The sequence below is a fragment of the Drosophila nasuta genome, chromosome 2L, assembly GCF_023558535.2.
Source record: "Drosophila nasuta strain 15112-1781.00 chromosome 2L, ASM2355853v1, whole genome shotgun sequence".
Taxonomy (NCBI): domain Eukaryota; kingdom Metazoa; phylum Arthropoda; class Insecta; order Diptera; family Drosophilidae; genus Drosophila; species Drosophila nasuta.
The window spans coordinates 13,303,332-13,327,091 of record NC_083455.1 but is presented as its reverse complement, the minus strand read 5'-3'; the positions used below and the strand labels follow the sequence as shown (position 1 = coordinate 13,327,091).

General features: G+C 37.3%; 2 protein-coding genes across 5 annotated transcripts in view; both read left to right on the top strand.

Moving 5' to 3' along the window:
* LOC132798050 (E3 ubiquitin-protein ligase TRIM9) overlaps positions 1 to 23,760 on the top strand; it is a 102,562-nt gene that overhangs the window by 17,084 nt on the left and 61,718 nt on the right. The window contains exon 2 of one of the 4 annotated variants that reach the window (XM_060809788.1): positions 744 to 995. The exons of the other annotated variants lie outside the window; for them this stretch is intronic. Coding sequence (XP_060665771.1) covers positions 744 to 980 — 237 coding nt within the window. The 3' untranslated portion in view covers positions 981 to 995. Of the gene's footprint in view, positions 1 to 743; positions 996 to 23,760 lie in introns of those variants that run through there. 4 annotated transcript variants of the gene reach the window in all.
* Positions 14,822 to 15,763, top strand: LOC132790904 (uncharacterized). Its single transcript, XM_060799666.1, is given in 2 exon segments — positions 14,822 to 15,311; positions 15,313 to 15,763. Coding segments are annotated over 2 exon segments (690 nt in total). The 5' UTR covers positions 14,822 to 15,021; the 3' UTR covers positions 15,713 to 15,763.

Here is a 23,760-nt window from a genome sequence, read left to right as displayed (position 1 = left end):
AAATGCCATAAAATGCATGTTGCTGATAAACATCTGTCATTCTGTCTGTTTGTCAGTTTGCCAGTTGCTGGCTTTGTCCGTCTGTCAATCAGTGTAACGATACGTATTGATTGAAAGAAGAAAAAAAATACGAGTACGAGTTGGAGTTCGAGTTGAGCTTCACTTTTTTGGTTTTATGGTCTACGTGCTGCATGTAATTGCACTTTGATATCACTGTGAATTTCAAAGCAGCTGAAGGGTCTGCCATAAGAACAGGTATTGAATGCTTTTCATACATAAATGTTTCCATTTCGTGTTGCAAACGAAATTGCTTTGGCCAAAGACTGACTGAAAGAGTGAACTGCATTTCAAAAATAAAAATGTCTGAAATATGTGCTCAATAATTTAACTGTCATTAAAACATTCAATTCTATAAAATATGTGTTGAATATTTTATCGTCAAAAAGTCTTTTTAAGCCTTGAAATACATTTAATTTTAGAATTGAAAACAATTTTTAATATGCCGTTCAGAAGAGCTAACAAATTTGATACCTGATCTGAGATAATTTGTTTTTTTTTCTTAGGCAGCAAATATTATGCAAAAAGTTTTAAAGCTTACTTAATTATTTTATACTATATATATTTTTACAATTGCCTCTTTCTTAGCAAACATTATGCATTAAGCTGGCTTACTTAATTAATTATTTGCTTCTTAAAGCACTTTGAATCAAAACTCACCTCCGATTTTTTCTCTTCTTTTTCAGGTATGTAAATCCGCAATGTCCTGTACTTCCTTTTACTTTGATTGTATAAAGCGTAAGTCCTCTTTGCCTTTGGCATTTTGCCTGTGCGTGTTTTTGTTTATGGAAATGCGAATCAAAAGCGTTGAAAAATATTATATAATCAGATTGTCAGCCACGTGTCGGTCGAGCAGTAAAAACAGCAAGTGCGCAACAACAATGACAACAACAAAAAATGAAATAAACGAAAAAATAAATTAATTTTTATTAATTAAATTCTGGTGCAGAGTCGAAAGCAGCTTAAAATCTGATTTTCACAAAGTTTTCTGCATTTTTTTATTATGGTCCACCACAAAATGGCGACCTCTTAACTGAAATTGAAGCCCCCAGGACACGGAGGCTGTCAACAAGTGTACGTTCTCGTTGCCCTCGCTCTTTGCTCCACTCCACAGACAACGGAGACTTGTGAAATGTTTTTTATTCAATAAATGTCCACAGGGCATTGTTGATAAATATTGTGACGTGCCCTCTTCGCGCTCATTCTCACTCTGAGATATATGAATATCTGTGTCTCATTTCAGGTTTCCTTTTTTACATTTTTTTTTGTACATGCTTGTGCACTTAATGAAGCCATTGATTTGGGTTTTGAAGCCACGGCGACACCTGTCGAAGTTGTCGAGCAACCCTCGACCGAGACCTTTTTGGCCAAGTCAAGTCAAACAACAACAGTTTGTTGACTTTTAAGCCGCGTTTTTCGGTTCAACATTTATTTTAATTTGTTTGCTTGGCTAACGAAATAATTTAGATTAATAGGCTACCCTTTTGAGTTATGTTGACACCACCCTTCCACCCTTCCACCTTCCCCCGTTGTCAGTAAACTAATTAAGCGAGTCGAAGTTCGAGCAGTCGAGTCCTGTTCTTGGCTTGAAAAATGCTTGGCCATAAACGTTTTCCCAGCCAGAATTGATTGCCAGTCCCACATCGTGTGACATTTCCTCATTTTCTCTCTCTCTCTCTCTCTTTTTCTGCCTCACTCCTTGTTCGAAAATTGCCCAAACGTTTTAACAGTTTTTCGCAGTTTTTCACAGTTTTTATTTTGTTCTTCTTTTTTCTTATTTTTTATCACAAGTTGACCAGGCTTACAACATCGCCATTGAGTCCTGTGTCAACCCCTCGTTGGCCTCTGTTGTTCTTTTCAGCTTGTTCTTCTTCGTCCGTGTTCCCTTGTGCCTTCCTTCGTTTGTTCATTCGCTTTCATCGTTTATTTTGTGTAATGTGCTAAAATGTAGTAACATTTTTTTATTTATGCCGACCATTTTCAACAGCTACCCAACCAACACAAATACTGCACACCAAAAAAAAAGGTCACTGGGTCGCTGACTTTCGGGGGGACATTTTCTTTATTAAATTATTTCAGCTTTTTCTAGTATTTTTATCCATTTCTTTACTTGGCTGCTGCTGCTCTGAACTGTTTATCGGCTGGCTACTTATTGCTTATTTCTGACCGTTGAAATAGACAAAAGTTTTGGCAAAGACCAGACTGAATATTTGATATGAAAATAGCTTTAAATTTGGTTAAAGTATATGTAAGGAAAGTTTCCATAGTATTTTTTAAATACCAAATTTTGAGTATGGTTAAATAAAAGTTGCTTTTGCTCCAAAGAAAATAGGTATAATTTTAACATTTTTTTTTAAATTTATTGTTATAAAAGCTTTTAACCTCAAGTATTGCTTATCTGTCCTTAAATAATGGGTGAAATTATATTTTCTCTACCTTCTTCTTTAGTGTCCGACATGAGCGCAATTTTCTTTTTAAACTTAGAGTGAATATAATCTTATTTTTTAGTGTCGTATATGTTCGTAATTTTCTTCCTATCCTTATTTTTTAGCGTCGTATATGTGCGCAATTTTGTGCTTAAACTTCTCTCATTATTTGAGAGCAGATAACAAATATTTGCGGTCAAGTTTTTTATGTTTTATTGAAGTACTTTTCATAAGTTGGCGCACAAGTTTGCTGGCACTTAAGATAGGCCAGCCAATTTCCGACAATCTCATCATATATTGTGGACGGCAGGAAGCACTTAATCCTCATGAGGAGAAGTCATCTCTATGTTTGACTATTTCGCTGACTTGTAATTTTGCTGAGAAAAGCAAATTGCAAGTTGAACAATTGTGGCGTCAAGTTGCGAGTGAGTTAAATGCAAATGATTGTGTGGTATAGCTAACATGATCATGAGCTCAAGTTGGCTCTTAACTTGGCTAACAACATGCCACCGCGTGCCATTCAATTCAATTAAAAAGTGCTGACACCGCTGTTCGCCAAACAAAAGGATAGAAGAGAGAGTGAGAGAGTAAACTGATGCTGATGTGGCAGCCATTAGATGGTGAAGTACTTGTCTGTTTCTCTCTCTGTGTGTGTGACAAGTAAATTTCCAACTAATTACAATAAAACTAGAGAGGCGAGAGATAGATACAGAGAGAAAGAGAGAGAGAGAGAGAGAGAGCGAGAGACAGCGACTAAGTTTTAGCGCATAACAACAAATTACACAAATGACATGCTGATTAGGATGAACAAATATCTTAGATGCTCTCAAGTCCTTGGCTTGATTATGCAATTTTAATTAAAGACAACAAACAAAGGAATTTCCTAGAATGAGAAAAACGTAAAAGAAAAAGCGAATGTAGGGGATAATAAAAAAGAATTGTCAACACACGCTGAGCCAAGCTTCAATGTTGATGTTTATGATGGCTAAAGATTTCCTCTCGTTGTTGTCCTTTGTGGTCCTTTGACTGGGACCGGTTTCTATCTCTGTCTCTGTTGCTTGGCCACTTTTAATTCAATTACGTTTTGTGCTATCATCAGGCAAACATGGCAAGTGGACGGCATACTTTTGCCAGGGCCAAGCAAGAAAGGACGCGCTAGAAATTAATGAGCGCTAAATTAGTGAAGATTATGCCATTAGGGGTTGCTACCCCTTCTCACTCCGTCTCTCTCTCTCTCCTCGATAGATTGCGCTGGCATTTGGCTGTCTTGTTCACATTCTTGTGCTCATCAACTCTCGACATTGTCCTGATGATTTTTATTGTTTACTTGACCTAATTTCATTTTTGTCTGCCTATTTGCCACACACAACACAATCAGACACCCCTAATGTCCTTTTCCAAGAGATGTATTTCCGGCTCGACTTCTTCTTCTTCATGCTGTGGCACACACAAAAATGTGTGCTCATAAGTTCACATAGCATTTTGTGGCATGCTTTTGTGGCTTGCCTCTGCTTGCTGTAATGGCCAACAATCAAAATTGATATGACAAAATAGGCAAAAACTATGAGAATGCCATTAAAATAATGCAGGTAAAAGCTAGAGTTGCAGCAGCTGTTGCTCTCCTCTTTTGCTGCTCGAGTATTTTAATATGCATTTTTGTGCACAAGTTAAAAGCCAATTGAAATTTATGTCTCCGATGCGTTAGAGCAGCAAATTGTTTAGCTAGATGAAATTGCAGTGGCTAAGCAAAGTGGCTAAAATATGCAGTAAAAAGTTTACGATGAGAGTTAAACTTGCTGCAGAGCGGAAATCGTTCAAGAATGTTGGATTAAAAAGCTTTAAGCGGAGGCAAAAGCGGGAATATAAAATAAAATAATCAATTTTTAAAGAAATGCAAAAGAGTTCAATTATTTTAACTTATTGAAAACTATTATTTTTCAATTTAAAGTATTTATTATTCATAGGAAACACAAGAAATCTATTAAGTAACTATTTTTGTATAGTTACACTTCAACTTTATTAAATCTTCAATTTGATTTTTGTCATATTTTATCCACATGTTAATATTTGCTATACTCCTCAGTGCTCTCAACGTGTTCAGTTGTCTCTATGCCCCAAAAGTATTTTCAGCAAATTCCCCCAGCAAAAGTTCATTGACAATGTTGGCATGTTACTCAGTATAGAGTACAGAGAGCTCAGTGCTTGATCTCTCGAAGGGTTTGTTGTTTTTGGTCGCACAATGACAACATTTCCTGGTTTGTTGATACACAACTCCGCAACTCCCTTCGACAGCAAGAAGAGTGGAGAGGGGAAGGTAGCTTTGCCCATTGTTTTCAAAGTCACATTTAACATTTAACCTTTCATTTTCGAAACAATTGCGTCTGCTTATAAAAAATAGATGTGCGCCACATGAAAACAAACGTCAGGCAGTCATCCAGTCATTCTGCCAGTCAGTCAGTCAGTCAGTTTGTGGTCTATGGAGGCAGCAGCAGCAGTAGCTGAAGCGCTTTCAAATTAAAATGTATAAAAGAGAATGAGAGCTGGCAAATGCTCGACGATGGTTAAGCTCTGGCATGCAAATGGAAACGAAATGCGAACTGTGCGATGTGCGATGGCATGCCTTCGTTTTCATATTCGTCGTGTATTCCCAAAAGCAATAACGATGACAGCCACAGCAACAGCAACAACAACTCCAGACGACGACAACGACACTCTCATTCATCGTTAAGGGTTGCTTATCTCTTCAGTGTGTGTGTGTGTGTGTGTGTTAGCTTGCCTAACATTTCAATGCATTTGTGCCCTTGCACACAATGTGCAAATTTGATTTCAGTTTGAATGCAAAAATATTACGCATACGTCGTATGAGCCGCAGCTGACATATTTTCACAGAGAGAGAGCTGCAGCTGAAGTGGCAGCTCTGGCTGCATTGGCATGTCTCTGTTGCTTACTTTTAAGGCAGCTTTCCTTTACCATCCTTTTACTTGTGCCTCTGTTTGCTGTTTTCATAAAACTTTGCATACTTTATGGCGTCACACTCACTCTTTCTTCTCACTCTTTCTCTTTCTCTCGCTCTGCCTGACAAGTGCAATAATATCATAAGCCTAGCAACAACAATGACACGTGCACAACTTGCCCTGTCTCTAGCAGTATGTTGTTTGTATGTTTGTTTTTTATGCTCGCTTCTTCTTCTTCGTTGCCTGCATGCCTTTAGGGCCAGACTCAACATCCTTTGCAATGCACTCGGCACTCGGTACTCGGTACTCGGCACTTGAGCGTCTGCGTTATGTGATTAAGGATTTAATATTTGCGGTCCAAAACAAAACAGGCGCTGCTTTGTTGCGGCAGAGTCATTAGGCTTGGGCAGTGCCGCATTGCACTTAAGTGCCGACAATTCTGCAGCATTGATTTAAGCTGCATCAACTTGCACTTTTTCTAGGCCGCAAAAGTAATGTGGTACTCCCAGTACTCCAGTAGTTGTTGTCTTCCAAGCAGTGCATAGCATTTTAATTGAATTTACTAGTGTCACAGTAAATTTGAATGTCATCATCAACGGCAACGACAGCGACAAGGACAACAACAACAACGTAGACAGTGGCTGCGAAAATGTTGCCCAGTCACCTCGACACGGCAAATTGCTTGAGGCGGTGACACGCCCACGAACAAGCACCCTGGCGCTTTTAAATTTATTTACTACGAGGAAGCAAACCAAGTGTGAGCGACAGAGAGCGAGAGAGCCACAGACGACAACATAAATTGCCGGCATACGTGTGTGATGACAAGGCGGACGAGAGGCTAGACTGCCAGACAGACAGAGAGACAGACAGACAGACAACCAAGTGGCAGTAAACACAACAGCAGCAGCTACAACGCCGACAACAACAACAAGAGAGAGAGAGAGAGAGACGTTGACAAATTGATTGCATTCTTTATTTCAACGTAGCCGCTGCTGCACCACATGGCGTATGCGTTATGTTTACCCCTTTAACTAGTCTCTCTCTCTCTTTCTGTGCAGCCGCTTTTAATATTGTTAGACGCAGTTGATTGAGTTTTAAGTGTAGTTTTATGCCAATATTGTTGCTACACTTGCTTTTTTCTCCTTTTTTGGTTGCTTTACATCTCCCTTTTACCATCATGTTTTCAATTAAAATTCAAAGTCACAATGTAACGTAGTTTGTACTCGTACCTTTGGCAATTGCCAGATGAGTTACTGTTGCCTATGGGCACAAATTGAATTTCTATACTTCACTGAAGCTAACAGCAATAATTGACTTAGAACACTTGAGAGTTTCTTTTTGCCAAACGAGTCGAAAATGATATTAAAGTTTGTTGAGAAAGAAATATTGTAGATATTATAAATGTTTACAATAAAATACCTCAATCAATTTAAGTAGTGTTTTTTGTATAAAAATTTGTAAATATTCAAAATTTTTCCTATAATATTTTAAAAGAATTTTCTAGAGCTAAACGTACATACAAATTTATTGAACACTTAATAAGAAATAGTTTGCAAGCTGCTCGACAAAATAATTATAAAAAAAGTACGAATGCCAAAGTGGAGTGTGCTCGATTGTGAGATACGCATTACTGATTTTAAATAAAATCAAAACAGTGCGATATTATTCTTAAAGTATACCAAATAATATAGAGCAAAAATACGTAAATATACCAAAGATTATATTTGGTATATCGTTGAAGTACTACAATCGAAATATACCATATGCAACAAAATATAGCAGCATAAAAAAATATGAATAAATTCAGCTCAAAGTCTTGTGTGAATTTCGCCATGAATTTAATTGCAAACTTCACCCCAAAAGCAACTTCTAAGCATGTTTTGCCACACTCAAAAAACCTCATGACCTTAGCTTAAATGTCAGGTGGTGTTTTTCTACCTTTTTGAGCTGTTCAAGAGAAAACACCTACATCTAATTGGAGAGACGTCAACTCGTTTTTAACTGTTACTGACAACCCATCGGCTGAAAAGGAAATTCATTTGAAAATAATATATTATATGAACAGAAAAAAAATGAAGCGCGCTTTTAATATATCATTAATAATTTATGAGTGAATGAATTTTGTAGATTTTTCTTCTAGTGGGCAAAATGAAAATGATGAAAATATGGCAAGCATTTTTCAGTTGAATGCACAATTGAAAATCTCTTGTTGAAGAGAAACCTCTTCAAGAAATAATGCGTAGCTAAACTGATGATTAATTCATTATTTATTTATGACAAAAGCAGATGGCAAAAGCAGTAGCGCAAAAAAAATAAAAAAAATAAGAAGAAAATGAGTTTCCAATCTGCAGTGAATTCTGTGTGTGTGTGTGTGTCCGCCACGCCCACACAGCACGCCCCCCGCCAAAGCAGAGAACGTGGGCAAAACGCAAAAGTTGCGTGAAAAATGTGAATATAAATGTTGTTTTTGTTGGTGCTTTTGGCCTCGGCCTTGTACGCATCATCTGTCAGAGTGTTGGCATGTTGCAGCACAGGCTTCGCCTCTCCTTCCTCCCCCCTCTGTTTCCCCACCCAATATATATGTTAATATTATGCAAGCAACAAACGCCCCAAAGCCACCCACAATTTGGTGCTGCTTCTCCCCCTATAAATATGCATAGGAAATGCCTAAAAGTTAATTACCGTCAACGTTCTGAGTGGCAGGCGCCTAGAGAGAGAGAGAGCGAGAGAAGTGTGGGTGAGAGGCAGAATGGGAGGTGTGTGTGTTGTATGTGTGTGTGTGTGGGCGTGTTGCCGGGCGTTAGGATTTTAATTTATGGCAGACAAACTTTCGCCTCGACCAAAGCAAATAATACGTGGAGCAAAAAAGACGCCACACTTTAGCTGCCATCTCCCTTCCTCTCTCTATTTCTCTATGTGTGTGTCTACTGGTAATTTAATATTCATGACCATGTTAAAATCAATGCGAGATAGACTCTAAAAGGCGGCAGTTAACGCTACTGTTTTCTCTCGCCTTCTCTTCTCTCTCTGTTCGCCGAGAGCAATCTAATTAGCAATATTTTATATTAACGACCAAGTGCTAATTTTTAATTGAAATTCTATGCTCTGTGTTAGCTTGAGAGGGGTGACAACATCTCTACTCACACAGACTGAGACCAACCTCATATCGTGCATAAATCTCAGACACTCTCAACCCTTTTTTCTGGTCGCACAAGAAGTCTGCCAATAATTACCCACATCAAATTCATGATGTGCGCCTTTAAAACATTTTGAATTTTCATTAAACGACTTTGGCTGCGGGCCACTTCAGAGCAAAACATTAACATTCGCTTTAAAGAGAGTTTTTCGGAATTCTGTTAAAATGTTTAAAATGAAACAATTAGGAATGTAACAATCGAGTGTGCTCGATTATGAGATACTCGCTACCCATTATGAATAAAGTCAAAACAATGCTGTATAATTTTTCAAATATGGCAAAATAATATACCCAAAAATACTAAAAATATACAAAATGATGTACTTGGTATATAGATATAACCAGATTGTCAGCCAAAGCAGAGTAGTGGGCAGAAAAATAATATGAGCTGTTTATTTTGGAAATATCTTAGCTCTAATAAATTATAATATAAATTAATGGGAAGTGCATATTTTATCATATGCACAATAAAATACTAATCACATTCTATCAGTCTTAAAAGTAGGTAGTACTTTAGAATATTATGAATAAATTAATACGAAATTGAATAATAATTTTAAATTATTGCTTTTCATAATGTCCACTCTTAAAGTGAATTTTTGTAGTTGAATATTTGACAAAGCTTTTAAATTGCATAACAAAATTTCCTTAAACAACTTTCTTAAGGCAACTTAAATATTTTGCTCAATATTCAACGACTTTGAAATGTGAAAATTTATTTTATTAAATTTACCATAAATTCTCTATATTCATTTGTTTTGCAGACTCTTGCTTAGTTATCTTTAGCTTGCTCCCCTTCTAATAACTCCTGCTTTGGTCTGCTATTTATTTAAACAAGCTTTATAAACACATATTCACTCACACCCTTACACACTCACACACTCCAGGGCACACTTATTATGCCATTTGACATTTGCATTTCAAATGATTGTGCTGTTGACTCTAATTAGCTGAGATTTCTGCACTCTTCGTTTTTTTTTTGCATATACATTTATGTATAATTTGTGCTGCTAATAGAGACTGCTTCAAAGGCTCAACTGAACTTTGACACTGTCCCCTGGCAGCTCTCCCTCTCCCTCACTCCTCAACACTTTTTGTAATTTGCCAAAGACTAAGCCATGGTATTTACCTAGTATTTGCATAGTTGCCCGCAAAGAGCAAGCAAGCTTTTATTCTCTCTCTGACTTTTGGCGCAACTATCAAAAAAAAAGAGAAGAGAAGCTCAAAAGCATAGAAGGGAAAATTAAATGGAAAATGGAAAATTTTCACTAGCCTTTCGTTCCATCATTACACCGAGCGACAACCACAACGAATCGATTTCCTGCAGTGGCGTAACTAGAAGTTAGAGGCAACAGAAGGAGGGGAGGGTGAAGGCTGTATGCTGGTGGCTCATACAGGTGGAAAATGCGCAAAAATTCATTGTGCAGAAAAAGTTTTGTTTGGGGGGCGCAAAAAGGGAGAAGGCGAAAAAGACGAACGTACGAACGAGCAACGAGAAAAACTTCACCTGCCGCCGGCTGTTGCTTTTTGCTGTTGCTTACAACCGACACAAGGTGTATTGGAGGCGGGTTGTGAGCCAGGTGGAAGGGGGCGTGTCAGGCGAAAAGTGTATTAAAATGTAAGGAAATGTTTGTGCTCTCTGCTGCGCCACAGCTGTGCTCAGCTGCTTGGAAACAAGGCAGCGAGCAAGAACAACAACCGCAACATAAAGAGACAGACATTTTTATGAGGAGTAGGCGCACAACCACACACACATTTCTCCCTCTCCCCACTTTCTCTTCCCCCAGTCAAATTGCAGCCCTTCATTCTTTTCTCTCTTGTCAAAATAAACAGCCTGTGGCATGCCTCGTCTCTTTACTTTCTTGTTGTTTTATTTGCTTGAAAATGTTCAACAAAATTAAGCATAAAATATTAAAAACTTTAGCAAAAAAAGAAGAGAACTGTAAATGTAAACGTATAGTCGACTTTAAGGCGCATTTTTCGTTCACCATTTTTAGCATTTAAATTTGCATTTTATTGCAATTGGTTTGATATTCGTCGTTTCTTCTCTGGCTCTGCACATAAATTCTTGTTTTATGTTATTTTATGCATTTGGCTTTTATTACCAATTTGCCCTTAGACAGCAAACAGCAAACAGCAGACAACAGACAGCATCTCTTAGCATCTACTAGCCTGGGACAGAGCGCTGATTCCATTTACATTACCATTTCAAGGTATCTCAATGCGGTTCGCTTTGCTTCAGTTCGGTTTTCTTTTTTGTTGGGCTTGTTAAACAAATGATAATTTATGCAAATGTCTCTAGTAGGAGCAGCGCTAAGAAAGGCACCCCAAGCTAAATAAAAAAAAAAAAAAAAAAAACTGCTGAGGGTTGCACAGCTGCCACAGAGGGAAAGCGTAGAGCGGGGGGAAACCCAAAAAAAAATTGTCTTTTAGTTTTTTGGTCGTCGTTGTCGTCGTCGATGTTGTTTCTGCAGTCGCAATTGCCGACTCCTTTTTCGGCTTTTGTGCTGACATGCTTTTGTCATTTATTTTGTTTATCTCTTTGTGTGCTGGCTGCTTCTGCTTTTGCTTTTTATAACAAATTATTATTATGTTTTATTTGTAAGACGGACATTCGCTGAGCCCAGCAATTTCTTTCTACGCATTTACTCTAATCGCCCCAAGGGCTGTAAATCACAGACACTGTTCCATTCCCCCCCTATACGAAAGGACCCTCAAAAGAGGCTCTCTGATGGTTTTCCCTTTTTGCTTGTGTGTGAGAAAAACCTTTATTTTTCCGTTGGCCTGCTTTTGAGTAATGAGCTGCTTATCCGGCAAAAGGTATTTCTGTTTTATGCTTGGTCTTCACTCAGCAGAGTTAATGATACGAATTTGACTTTCTTCCCAGTTTGACTGTTATCATTAACGAGCAGTCAGGTCAGCTTCTAGATCCTTTCGAAGGTGTTGAAAGGTGTATCAAAAAAAGGTGCAAAAAGCTGGGATAAGCATAAATTTGACGGTATTCCAAATAATGAACCAACTGTGGCTTTGAATGGGTTTTTTCTAATAAAAAGTTCTACATAAATTGCAACAAATGGAGTACGCAAATAAAGTAGATCTCAGTTGATTATTTTCGTGGAATAAATGATACAAATTTTATACTAATTTTAGGTCAGGAGCACCAAAGAAGAAGCTTATTATTTGCGTGGAATAAATGACATTTTTGGGGAAATCTATTTGCCATCTTTAGTTGAACATTTTGCAATTAATTTTCTAACAAGAATTTCAACTCACTTTTGCCTTTGATTCTCCGCAACTTCTTAAACTTTTGCGTTTCATTAGCGTTGTTCACTTCACATTTTGTGGGGTCGGCCATTATTAGAAATTTTTTGCCACAACTATTTATATGCCTTTTGGGCAGCTTTTGAATTCGAGTTGCCTTTGTAGTCGTGCTCTAAACTTTTTTCATTAAATTTGCGACTTTAAGGACATGCCAAGGAGCTAACCGAAAAAGCAAAAGCGCTACAAAGTCATTACAAACAGCTTAAGTTTATGTTAAACACGCCTACATTACCAGATTTTGCATTTCTACAAAAGCAAAACGCAAAAAGCGAAAACCAAAAAACTCTGCAACTTCTTTCCTCATTCCCCCCACTGAAGAAGTTTGAGTCGAGAGTGAGGAAGAGAGAGTAAAGTTTCTTTTCTGGGTTGAAAGCTGGCGAGGCAGAAGTAAACTGCAAAAAGTGGCTGGAGGGGGTGGGGGAGGGGAAGGGGGGCAACTCTGAGGCAGTGGCATGTAATAATTGTAATTTGGATGTGGCAACATTGAGAATATGCCAAGGAGTGCTGCGAGAGAAACACGAAAAATAACAATCAGAAAGCATTTAGCAGGCAACTTTTGCCTTGTTCGACAACATTCAACGCGGGGGGGTCAAAGTACTAGTGTGTGTGTGTGTGTGTGGAGACGTAAAGCAACTGCGACATACTAGCAGGTGGCGCCCTCTGTTGTTATGACTTCACATGTAGCGTAGAGACATGTGTGTATGTGTGTGTGTCCCTGCTGCGTTTACTCAACCCTCTTCGATTGTAATGTCAACGCACGACTCAAACTTTAACTATATTAAGTAAAGGCAAAGGCAACGACAACAGAAGAAGTCGATTGCAATCCCTTTAACGATTAAACAACGACAGCACAATTACACTCAACAAAAATTGTATGCAGTTAAGAGAGTTTTTCTTCAGGAAATTATTATAAATGTCTAGAAAAAGCAAAAATAATATTATACATATTAAAAAGATTTTAAATGAACAATCATTTCATTAAAATTTTGAGAAATGTAAATTTTATAAAAAAAATATAACCAATATTAAAAATAATAATAATAATAATAATAAAGAAAACGACAGTTAAGAAAATAATAATTTAATAGTACAATATTAAACATTTAATTTTGAAAAATGTAAAAATGGTTTAAATTAAAAAAGATGTTTGATTGCACATAGTGTTGATATATAAAAATATATGCAAATAATTAAACAAAGTAAAATACATAATATGATAAAGTAAAATTGATCCTATGAAAAAAGGGAAAATTGTATTATATGAAATAAATAATTCAGAAGATTAGTATTTCATTGAAATTAACGTTTGCTGAATTTATTTTTTGAAATTTTTTTTTTAACTTAAGTGTTTTGTATAATTAATCGAAACTTTTTCGCCTTTCGAATGAATTTCATCTGCAGATTGGCTTCGATTTTTACAGTGCACTAACGACAAACAGCCAGCACATAAATCTAGAGTGTGTTTGGCCATTTGTATGTGTGTTGTTGAGGAGTGAGGTGAGAGTGTTTGTTGGTGGCATTTTTAATGGCTTGACCTACTTCCAGGCAATTCCTGTTGGTTTTTATTGAACACTTTGGGAGAACACACACAAGTTACTTTTATGATGCTTCGACTGGCGTTTAATTGCTTAAAGACGCAAAAACCAAATAGAAACATAAACCCAAAAACCGAAACTCTTCACAGTTGTGTTTCGTCGTTAGTTTGTGTGTGTTTTGCACCAAAAATATGTTTAATAAACTAAACGCATTACCAACAAAAACATCAGCAGCAGTAGCAGCAGCCACTGTGCATACACAAAGGATAACAAACTAGAAGAGTGAGAGAGAGAGAGAGAGAGAGAGTGTTCTTCTGGGGGAAGCCTTTGGCTTTGAGTCATCGCAGACAAGGGCCAAACAAAGGATGTGGGCAGAGGAAGAGCAAAGTGAGGACTTGAGGAGCAAACATTTGCCAGCCAGCCAGCCATTTTGAGAACGTCGTCGTCGTCGTCGCAAGTCACAAAAGCCTATTAAATAACATGGCCTTACACATGAGGCAGCCAAAAGTTTTCTATCGCACAATTGGCAGGATAAAGAGAAAGAGAGAGAGCAGTCAGTAGCATGCAGGCAGATGGAAATATGAAAATATTCATGACAAGAAAAAAAGAAAAAGGAAACGAAAAAAAACGAAATGAAAGGAAAAAAGTAAAAGGAAAACAGGACAAACATTCTCTCGTGCTCGCACTTGTGTAAGAAAGCTAGAAGGAAACTTGCGCACAGCCAAATGGCAAAAAGTAAACAAATAAACAACAGACAACTGTAAGTGTGTGAGTGTGTGAGATCTGCCAACATATCCTTGACTCTGTGAGTCTGTCTGTCTGCTTGTTAGCTGAGTACAAGGCAACTAATGCCTTATAGAGAGACAGACAGACAAGACAAGACAAGACACACTTCAACTTGGGGCTCGCTTTAACTAACAAACAACAGGAGGATGTCAAAGAGGACCAAGGACCAAGGACCATGATGATGGTCATGCGTTCATGTGCAGGACATTTACATTTGTCCATAGTAGAGGGAAGACATAGCAGAGTCGAGTCCTGCAGCATCTGCGACTAAATTTAGAGGAAAATTGTATTATTTTAGAGACTTGCTCGAGAATAAACTGCTCAATGCTTATGTTAGTTGTTGTTATTGTTATTGTTGTTGTTTATCGTTCACTGCTGTTCACTGGAGACCTTTGCAAAAGCACTTTATGTAAAACATTTTGTCGGACGAGCTAAACGCTAAACTATTTGAAAGATACAAATGTTCAATTTGTTACTTGATTTTTAGGGTAAGAGTCAAAAACTTAGAACTAATGCGAACATTGTTCGATCAGCAATATAAGCTTGAAGAGTTAATTCTAAAATTGTTTCGATTTGAAATTTATTTGTATACATTTCTTAAAAAATTGAGACTTATTTACATCACATTATTGTTTCGATTCTGTGCGATGTCTGTCAATAGATAAGAGTTAAGAAATTTCATTTCTGCTGCACACCAAATTTGTAATCTTTTGTTCCCGGCACAACGAATATATCGAAATTTGAATATGGATCAGGATCTAGACTTTATGATCAACGCTTTGTCGCGTTCCAGCTCGCCATTGTGCAACGTTTTTGGTCGTGAACAGTTGATGGAGATGCGCCACAGTTTTATCATGTTGCAACGTCTGCTGCGTTCGCATCCCATGGACATTGGCCAGGACATGGATAAGAACATTAATCACACCCGTTATCCGGTGCGTGTAAAAGCCGGTGGCAACACCGATTGGAATGTGCCACGTGCCACGGCCACCGAGTTGCCCACCATGGTGAGAACATTCCAATTTCCTCCTCGAAAAAATGAACAAGGCAACGCAGAATTCAAAGAGTTCGGTGCTAAGTAGCAGTGACCGACAATTGAATCTCACGAGAAGTGTTGTGAATGTGGCAAGTGAGAGCAGCGATCGTCCGGCAAGTTGCAGTGAGAATGCTCAGGCTCTGGTGCCATATCAGCGAAGTCAGGAGCTAGTGCGCTATACGCCACCAAGCGATAATGAAGATGACGACGAAGATGAAGATGAAGATGTTACTGCAGGGGAATCCGAAACGCTGTGTCCCAATGAAAATATGTCGATTCTCTCTCTTCGCATACCCATGGAAATGGAATACGTGTGGTACAATGGCGACTTTGGGCCCGAGAGCACGGACAGCGAGATGACCATCATTGCCGATGGCTGCAATTTCATTTTAAGCAACTAACACATAGATCATAGGATTATCATTAAAATTAAATCGCATCGCTTGAAAGTACGAGTGTCGTGTTATTCAACAGTTCTTCACTTCCTTCCAGTCAGCTAGATTTTCATTAAAATGCAAGCAGTTAGGCAGGCGACCTGTAAAGGTGATTAAAACAGCAAAATTTTAATTGAAATGTGCAAACATTTGTGTAGGCATTTTAAGCATTTGAGCATTTGGCTCTGCTGAGCACAAGTACTCACAAACACTCACCCAGACACTCATTCACACACAGACACACGCACTCAGTGAGCACAGAGCGCATTTTGCCTGTGGTCATTTATTCATTCCTTTCGGCCTGTCTGCATCATACAGACACTCCCAAAAGTTCATCATCCTCTCCCTGTGAAAGTTCACTGCAAAAAAGGATTTCGCACTTTTTCAGTTTCATATTTACTGTTATTTGCATATAGTATAATTACAACTTTAATGTGAGGATAGTCGCGAATGTATTAAAGAGAAAGTGCCATTCTTTTTTTTAAATATTATTTAGCAAATATTATATTATTATCACTGCAAAATTTCTTTGGTTATTATTAAAAATTTGCATCCACACAATTTGAGATGAATTTGAATTTATGTCAGAAACAGTGTCATTTCAATTTCAAATAATATTCAATAATTGGTGAGCTATTATTGTTCCGAAAAGATTTGATTTAAATTTGAAATGATTTTCTGATTTAATCGGTCCTAATTATTTTGACAATATTGAAATTAATTAAAAACTTCATAGCTTAAACAATTATCCATTTATAGGCATTCATTTAGTCATTTATTATTATTTGTAATATTCAGATGAATTTGAAATGCTTATTATATAAGTTATTATAAATTTATAGAAATTAAGTATTGAATATATTTTTATTAGTCACTGCTTACGCATTTGTTCATTAGTCAGCATATTACAGCGTGATTAGATAAAGTTTACTAAAGTCAAACAATCAAGGTAGTCAAAAATAAACATATCATCTAGATTACTAGCGAATTTCAGCGCAATTTGATATTATTTTTAGAACTTATTTGACTATCACGAAACATTTTTTGTAAGCTACATATTTAGTAACTCAAATCAATTCATATATGCAGATAATCATCAGAAATTGTTTTTGCTTATCTACAAAATATTTTGGGACAAAAAGCTTATTTTTACAGGGTATCTTTATCTCTATTAAACCGTTGAAGGTTGTTTATTGTTGGGGGCACTTTCAGTGCGTGCGTGCTGCAATTTCCTTTGGCCATTCATTCAAATGCGAACAGACAGAGAGACAGACAGACAGTTGGAGAGGACAGAAAAGACAGAACGAGAGTCACACACAAACAACTACCCAAAATTCTAATTTAATTTCGTATGAAATTTGCTTAGGATGAGGAGGTGGCAGAGGCGTAGGAAGAGGAGTTTGATTGCTCTTTGTATAGCACAACCCATTCACAAAATTGTGAATGGAATGGCGTATGTGGGTGGGTGGTTGGGTGGCACACAGGTGGTTTGACAGCGGCAGCGACGACCCTTCGAGCAATTTGCTTTCGCTTTTAGCCGCTTTTGATTTTCCATATGTTGTTGGTTCAGGTTAAATGCCAATCGATGTTTGCTGTGTGTGACTTCTGCTCTTTTAGAAGCAGTTACGCGAAAAGAGAAGAAGGAGAAACATTTATTTCTCTGCATATTAAACATTTGGCATTTTGGGAATGTTAGCAATAAAATGTGAAATGTATGCAATTAGTTTAATGGCCGCTTTGCGTCCTCTACAATTACTTTGGACATCGATTTGATATTTACTTTATGATACATGCACAAAAATGTGTTTTCCGTTTCAAGCATAATTATTTACACATATCAATTTGTTGCGAACAACATCTACAGCCTTGTCAACAATTATTGATATTTCATTTGCACAAGCCAAAAATTATTTATTTAATTGCTTTGGCGCTCAAGTTGCCAGATTTTCTTGCTTCATTTGATTGCTTTTAAGTGGTATTTAGTTTACATTCGATTGAGGCAAAAGCACTTGTAATGAGTTGACTTTTGATTTGAGTCTTAAATTAATTTGACAAGTATTAGGCACAATTGAGATGAATTATATACTTATGAAATATTTAGAATGATGCTTCATTTTGCTAGTGAAACAACCCAAATCTTTAAAGCAAGAAATCAATTTCGAATTAGTTTTATAAATTATTTATATGTTTGCATTTAATAGTAAATCAAGTCAATTAATTAATTACATATTAAAATCTATATGTGCGCTTAAATTTAATTTCTTTCATTGAAAATATTACATTTTTGGCACTGTCGCTAAGCTTTTAGGAAAGCTACAACAGCCAACAGAGAGCTCATAATTTGAGTTCGGTTCATTGCGTCCTGTTTCAATTAAGCTTCATCACAAATGTAAACTAAGCTCATTAATTACTGCAATTAGGTAATATGTATACAGGTTTTATTTTCGTTGGTTGTTTTCTTGATCGTTTGGTCTTTATCTGCAAAATCGTTTGGCTGGTCGCTCTTAATGTGACGCACGCGACCTGCTGCAAATGAGCAGAAAGAGAAGTGGAAGTGGCAAATGGAAAAGCAGAGCAGAGAAAGCGAACTCTGAAGCGGCTAACTGAGGCGCTGATTAATGGTTTCGTTATTTTTTCGGGCACGTCATAAACGGACCCAGTTCCTGAATACCATATCGCAGTATAACTCCCACTTCTCCGCCTCCCCCATGCTACACTTTATTATCAGCGCTTGACTGGGCAAAGCGTTGCAGGTCGCGCGAACTTGGCTTTAATTCTGGGTACCTGCATCTCATGCGGTAGCAGGGTATGACAATTTTGTGACTGCATGAAATTTATGTAATATGTGTATATAGCCAAGACAATATAGCTATGACCGTCTGTCCGTATGAAACGCTTGATGTCAGAAACTAGAAGATATATTTCTATCGACAGCATTTGTTGTTGTTGTACGCAGATCAGTATAATATCGTTTAACCAAACATAGCTTTCGGTATTACTTCCAATTTTTGCGATAAGTGTTATTAATGTACTAAATATACCTTTCTTTATATTTTGGTATTTTTACGATATATTTTTGGAGTATTTTTACACAACATTTTATATTTAGCACGCAGATAACTATTATATCGATATACCAAATACAGTCTTCGGTATATTTTAGACGTCTGTGATATATTTTCGGTATATTTTACATAGTATTTGTTATTTTTGCACTCTATATTAATATACTAAACATAGCCGTCGGTATATTTTTTGTATCTTTCGGTATATTTTCAGTATATTTTTAAAATATATTTTTATTGAAAATAGGTTCTGAGTATCTCACAGTCGAGTACACTCGTCTGCAGCTTTCATCCTTATTTTTTTCTTTGGAAGGGAGTTTGAGCCTGTCGTCCAGTCAAGTATAATTAACAACTTTGTTGGGCACAGGTTTCTCCCATCCATCGAGCGCGGCTCAAGAAATTGCAAAAAATATGTATAAAGGAGAAAAAAAGAAACGGTTGCTCGTTTTATGTAAATGATGTGTAAACACCGCGTGCAGCAGGACCTGCTGCCTGCCGTGTTCATAATCCCCTTCCAAGGAATGCAACACTCAAAAAAAATACAAAGTGTAGTGTATTCAATGCATATTTCGTGGCGCATGTCCATTAAGTTTTTTGTTTTGTGTGTTGAGGAGAGTACAACGACACGTGTCGCTGCGATTTATTAGCATAATTTCTCTTCTTCAAGTTTTTCAGCATGTGAAGGACGGAAACATTAAAGTGAAATTGATGTTGATGTCGCGTTAGCGTCAGCGTTAGCGCTTGTGGTTGTTTTTGTGGGGTTTTAGTTTCCAAGTAAAACTTGTTGTGTTTGCTCTCATATAATGTGCGACATAAATCCGTGGAAGTTTTGTTTTCGTTCGGTATCTGTGCGCCAGGTTTCACTTTTCAACTTCCCTGACAACCTCCAGGCAGCATCATCATCATCATCATTGGATCCGAAGAACTTTTCACTTAATTGTTGTACATTTGTCAACCTGAGACGCACTTGAAGCGTCCCCAAAAACGATGCCAGATGCTACTTGCACACTCTCTGACTGGATGACTGACTGGCTGTGCCTTTATCCCCCCTCCACCCCATCCGACCACTTTAAAATTGTAGAACACACACAGAGCTTCACACTATATTAGGTATATGGATAGATGGCATACATTAGACTTGAGGGTACTTGTCGTTGTCTTTGCTATTTGTATTTGTAACTGATGTGTGAGTCCGTGTCTAGTCGTGTGCTATTTATGTCTCAGATAGAAGCACATTTGCAGTGACTATGTTAGTTCGTTAATTAATTGGATTTGCAATTACATGCCACACAAAAGACACCGACAAAGACATAGACACACACAGACAGCTACAGCTGGAAATGCGGCATTAAGCTGCATTGGAATCGCATTGAAAAGGCGGCAAATGCTTGAATAGTAGTTGGCCAACAAGCTGGGAGCGACAAAATGCATTGCAGCTTATCTGGCAATATGTAAGCCAAACCAGTGTTAACAAAAGTATCAAAAGTAATTACATTCAAACTGATTTGCGTCACTGGGGAGAATATTGAAAAAAATGCAAGAGATTGTGCAAGGGAATGCAAGTTTGTAATTATATATTTGAATCTCAAAAATTGCATTATTTTAAAACCTTACACCTTAAACCTTAGTGATAAAAGCGAAATAGGTTATTCATTGTGCTGTGATAAAATAATTTGTCAGTTAACATTTTAATTATTGTTTGTCATTGAATGATTGGAATAGTAAACTTAAGTGTCTATATAAAAATTGAATTTTCATCTCAACGAATTATTTTACTTTAGTAATTTTATAATTCTTAAAGATTTTAATCAAAATTTTGTAATCTCAAAAATTTAATGAGAAATAAGCTCAAAATAAATTGAAGAGAATATTTAAATATAAAGTTTGAATTTCAATAATTCTTACTTTTATTGTTTTTCAATTATTTAAGATAATTTATATAGATCTAATGATTTTATCTAATATTATTTTTCTCTCTACCTACTTACTCATATACTATAGAAATCAGTTCATAATAATAAATAGAAATTTGTTTAAATTTTAAAGCACACAACCCTCAACAAAATAAATAGTAACAGGAGAACAGCAAATGGATTGCACAACATACATAGAAAAGAGACCGATAAAATGAGCATGGAAATGTACTCAAATTCCGCACTCGTAGCTGTTGACGTGTTCCTCTGTGTGTGTGTGTGTGAGTGTGTGTATGCAATGTCCGTTGAGGTTGATAAAGGTGAAGTTTGAAAATTTAATTATATGCCCCAGCGAGTCATAAATAAATCCAACAGCAACATTAGTCGCAAGACAATGCCCAGTTTAGCTGCAGCAGACAGCAGACAGCAAAAATAAACAAACAAATATTTTTAATAAGCGGATAGCTCAAACTCTTCTCTGTATACGTAGTATTATATGTTGAGCTCATCATATGTACAACCACCGTACCACCCTTCCCTTCGCTCCCCTCTTGATGCACGTGCGTTGTCCCCGGCAACATTGATAGGCATTTTTGAAATTGCAATAAAACGTCTGACTGGGCATTGAGCATTGAGCGACTACACGATTAATTTCTACTCCCAAGTTCCCGTTCAACGTATACTCGTTCTCGTTCCAGGTCTGGATAATGCCTCTCAACTAACCCATAGACTGAAAAATCCTTTTGGCTTTTTTGTCCATTCCTAATTTCCCGTACAAAACATAAAAGGCGGCCGCAATAGCTGGCTCTGGCTCTAACACACACACACCCCTTGTTATTCTCTACTGTGGCACCCTCTCTCCCTCCTCCCCCTCTCTCGGACTCTCCCCCTTTTGGAATACGGAATACGGAATACAAGGTGTCCCTCCTCTAATGCGTCGCTGTTTTTAATTCCGTTTCCGTTGCGCTTCTTTTTGGCAAGATTTTCGGTGGTTGCTGCCGTTGCCATGACGCAATGTGGAGAGAGAACGCGAGAGGAGCTTGAGGGTTGGTTTTTCCACCTAACGGTAATGGTAGTTAGGGGTTTTTCCCTGCAAAGTTTTGCGCACTTTTACTTAATTTCCACTGCAACGCATTGCATTTAAAATGAAATCCTTCGCGAGCAATTTGTCATCTTCACTGACAGTTAAACTGTTTTTATGCCAACCAAGGACCTTGACTATATGAAATCGTGGCTTATGGTCGAAATATTTTCTACTTCCAGTTGTTGTTGTTGTTGTTGCTGCACTGTTCATATTCCCAGTGCGGCGTGACTTCTGTTGTTGTTGTTGTTGTTGTCAACGCAAACTGTTGTTATTTGTAATTAGAGCTATAAATATTCGTAGCAAGTTTTCAAAGTGTTGGCAATTTCATCAGCTACAGAATGTTGAGTAGAAACTCACAAAGTTGATAGATCAGTTTTCAAATGATTTATGGAGTTTATGAACCTCACAACAGAAATTAAATATATTTAATTTCGTGCAACAGCAAAGCAAATATTAGTTTTAAATAATTGCTAATTATTTTCCAATGAAAATTGTAATAAATTGTAAAAAAAAGACAAATTTAATTTTGTAAATTTAAATGTTGCATAATTTTTAATCAAATGGAGCTTCAAATAATTTCTATTCCTGGGAAAATTAATTGGCTTAATTTCTCATAATTTTACTTCCCATTTATGGCCCAAATTAGATTTGCTTTCATCTGATTATATTCCCACAAATTGACATGTAATTTTAACCCCTGCCTTGCCACACTTGAGCCCAGTTAAGCCTAAGCTAAATCCACAAATATTTTTGCTGCCACAAATCAGCGCACATTAACAGATCCCACGCGGAATCATAACAATAGCATAACAAAAAACAAAACAGTGGAAATTCGCAGCAAACAGAAAATTTTGGCGCAGAAGGATATTAACGCCTTAAGCCGCAGTTAATGGTCCTCGGCCATAAATCATAAAACATAATAGACCAACATCAAAATACGAAATTGAAAAACATTCGATGCGAGAATTTGCATTCACAGTAGCAACGCAAAAAGGAGATTTAAAAAAAAAATATATTCCCTTAGCTGAAATCCGCTTAAAGTACATAACAATCAAAAATTATGGTTTTATGGCAGAGGCCAAAAAAAGGGTTTCGACTCGAGTTGTATGCGGATTTGAGTTTTAACAACGCAACAGAAGTTGCAACAGTTGCAAATCCAATTGAAAGCCGCCACAAATGGCGTCTATTCTCAAAAGTATGGATAACTGGATAGCTGGATTCATTGTCAATTTTTTCTGTGACTGTTGTCGTTGAACCCCTCGAGCTGAGCAGAGCAGAGTTGAGCTGCACGCCTGGCATTGGCCATTAAAAAGTTTTGTCAAGTTAAATTACCAAAAATTGCAAATTGCTTGGATTATGTGTTGTTCAAGGACATGGAATTGCCTGCCTTCAGCCTCTGTTGTGTCTGGGGCCACTTTCACTTCCTGTTGCCCTGGATTTGTCCGTGTGTGTGTGTGTCTGTCAGTGTATGTGTGGCGCATTGTGTGGCTAAAGGATTTCATACACTCAATATAATTAAGGGCTTGAGTGTTGAGCCCAAGTTATGCGTTGTCCATGCGAGCTTCCAACGTCTCTCTTTTGTGTCCTGGCAACATTTTGTGTATTTTGTGGTCTGAGTTTGGTTTCTGCCTGGATACAGCCAATACTCTATCTCTCTCTCTCACTCTCTCTCCCTATTGCATTTTGTCGCACAGCATTTTGAATTGTATGTTAAATTAAATTTTACCACAGAGACCAGCCAGAGAACTCGAAACTCGCACTCGTCTCTTCTGACTGACCAGTCATGGTCTCTGACCCTTCCTCCCCTTCCCTCCAGTCAAGTGGTTTCCTTCTTTTTCCGAAAGTCATTGGCTCAAACTCTCTCTCCTTGGGTAACGTATTAGATCCTGGCTCTGGCTGCTGTGGCATTAAGTTGTCAGTTTGCTGAGCTTGACAGATTTTTCATTGGCAGAG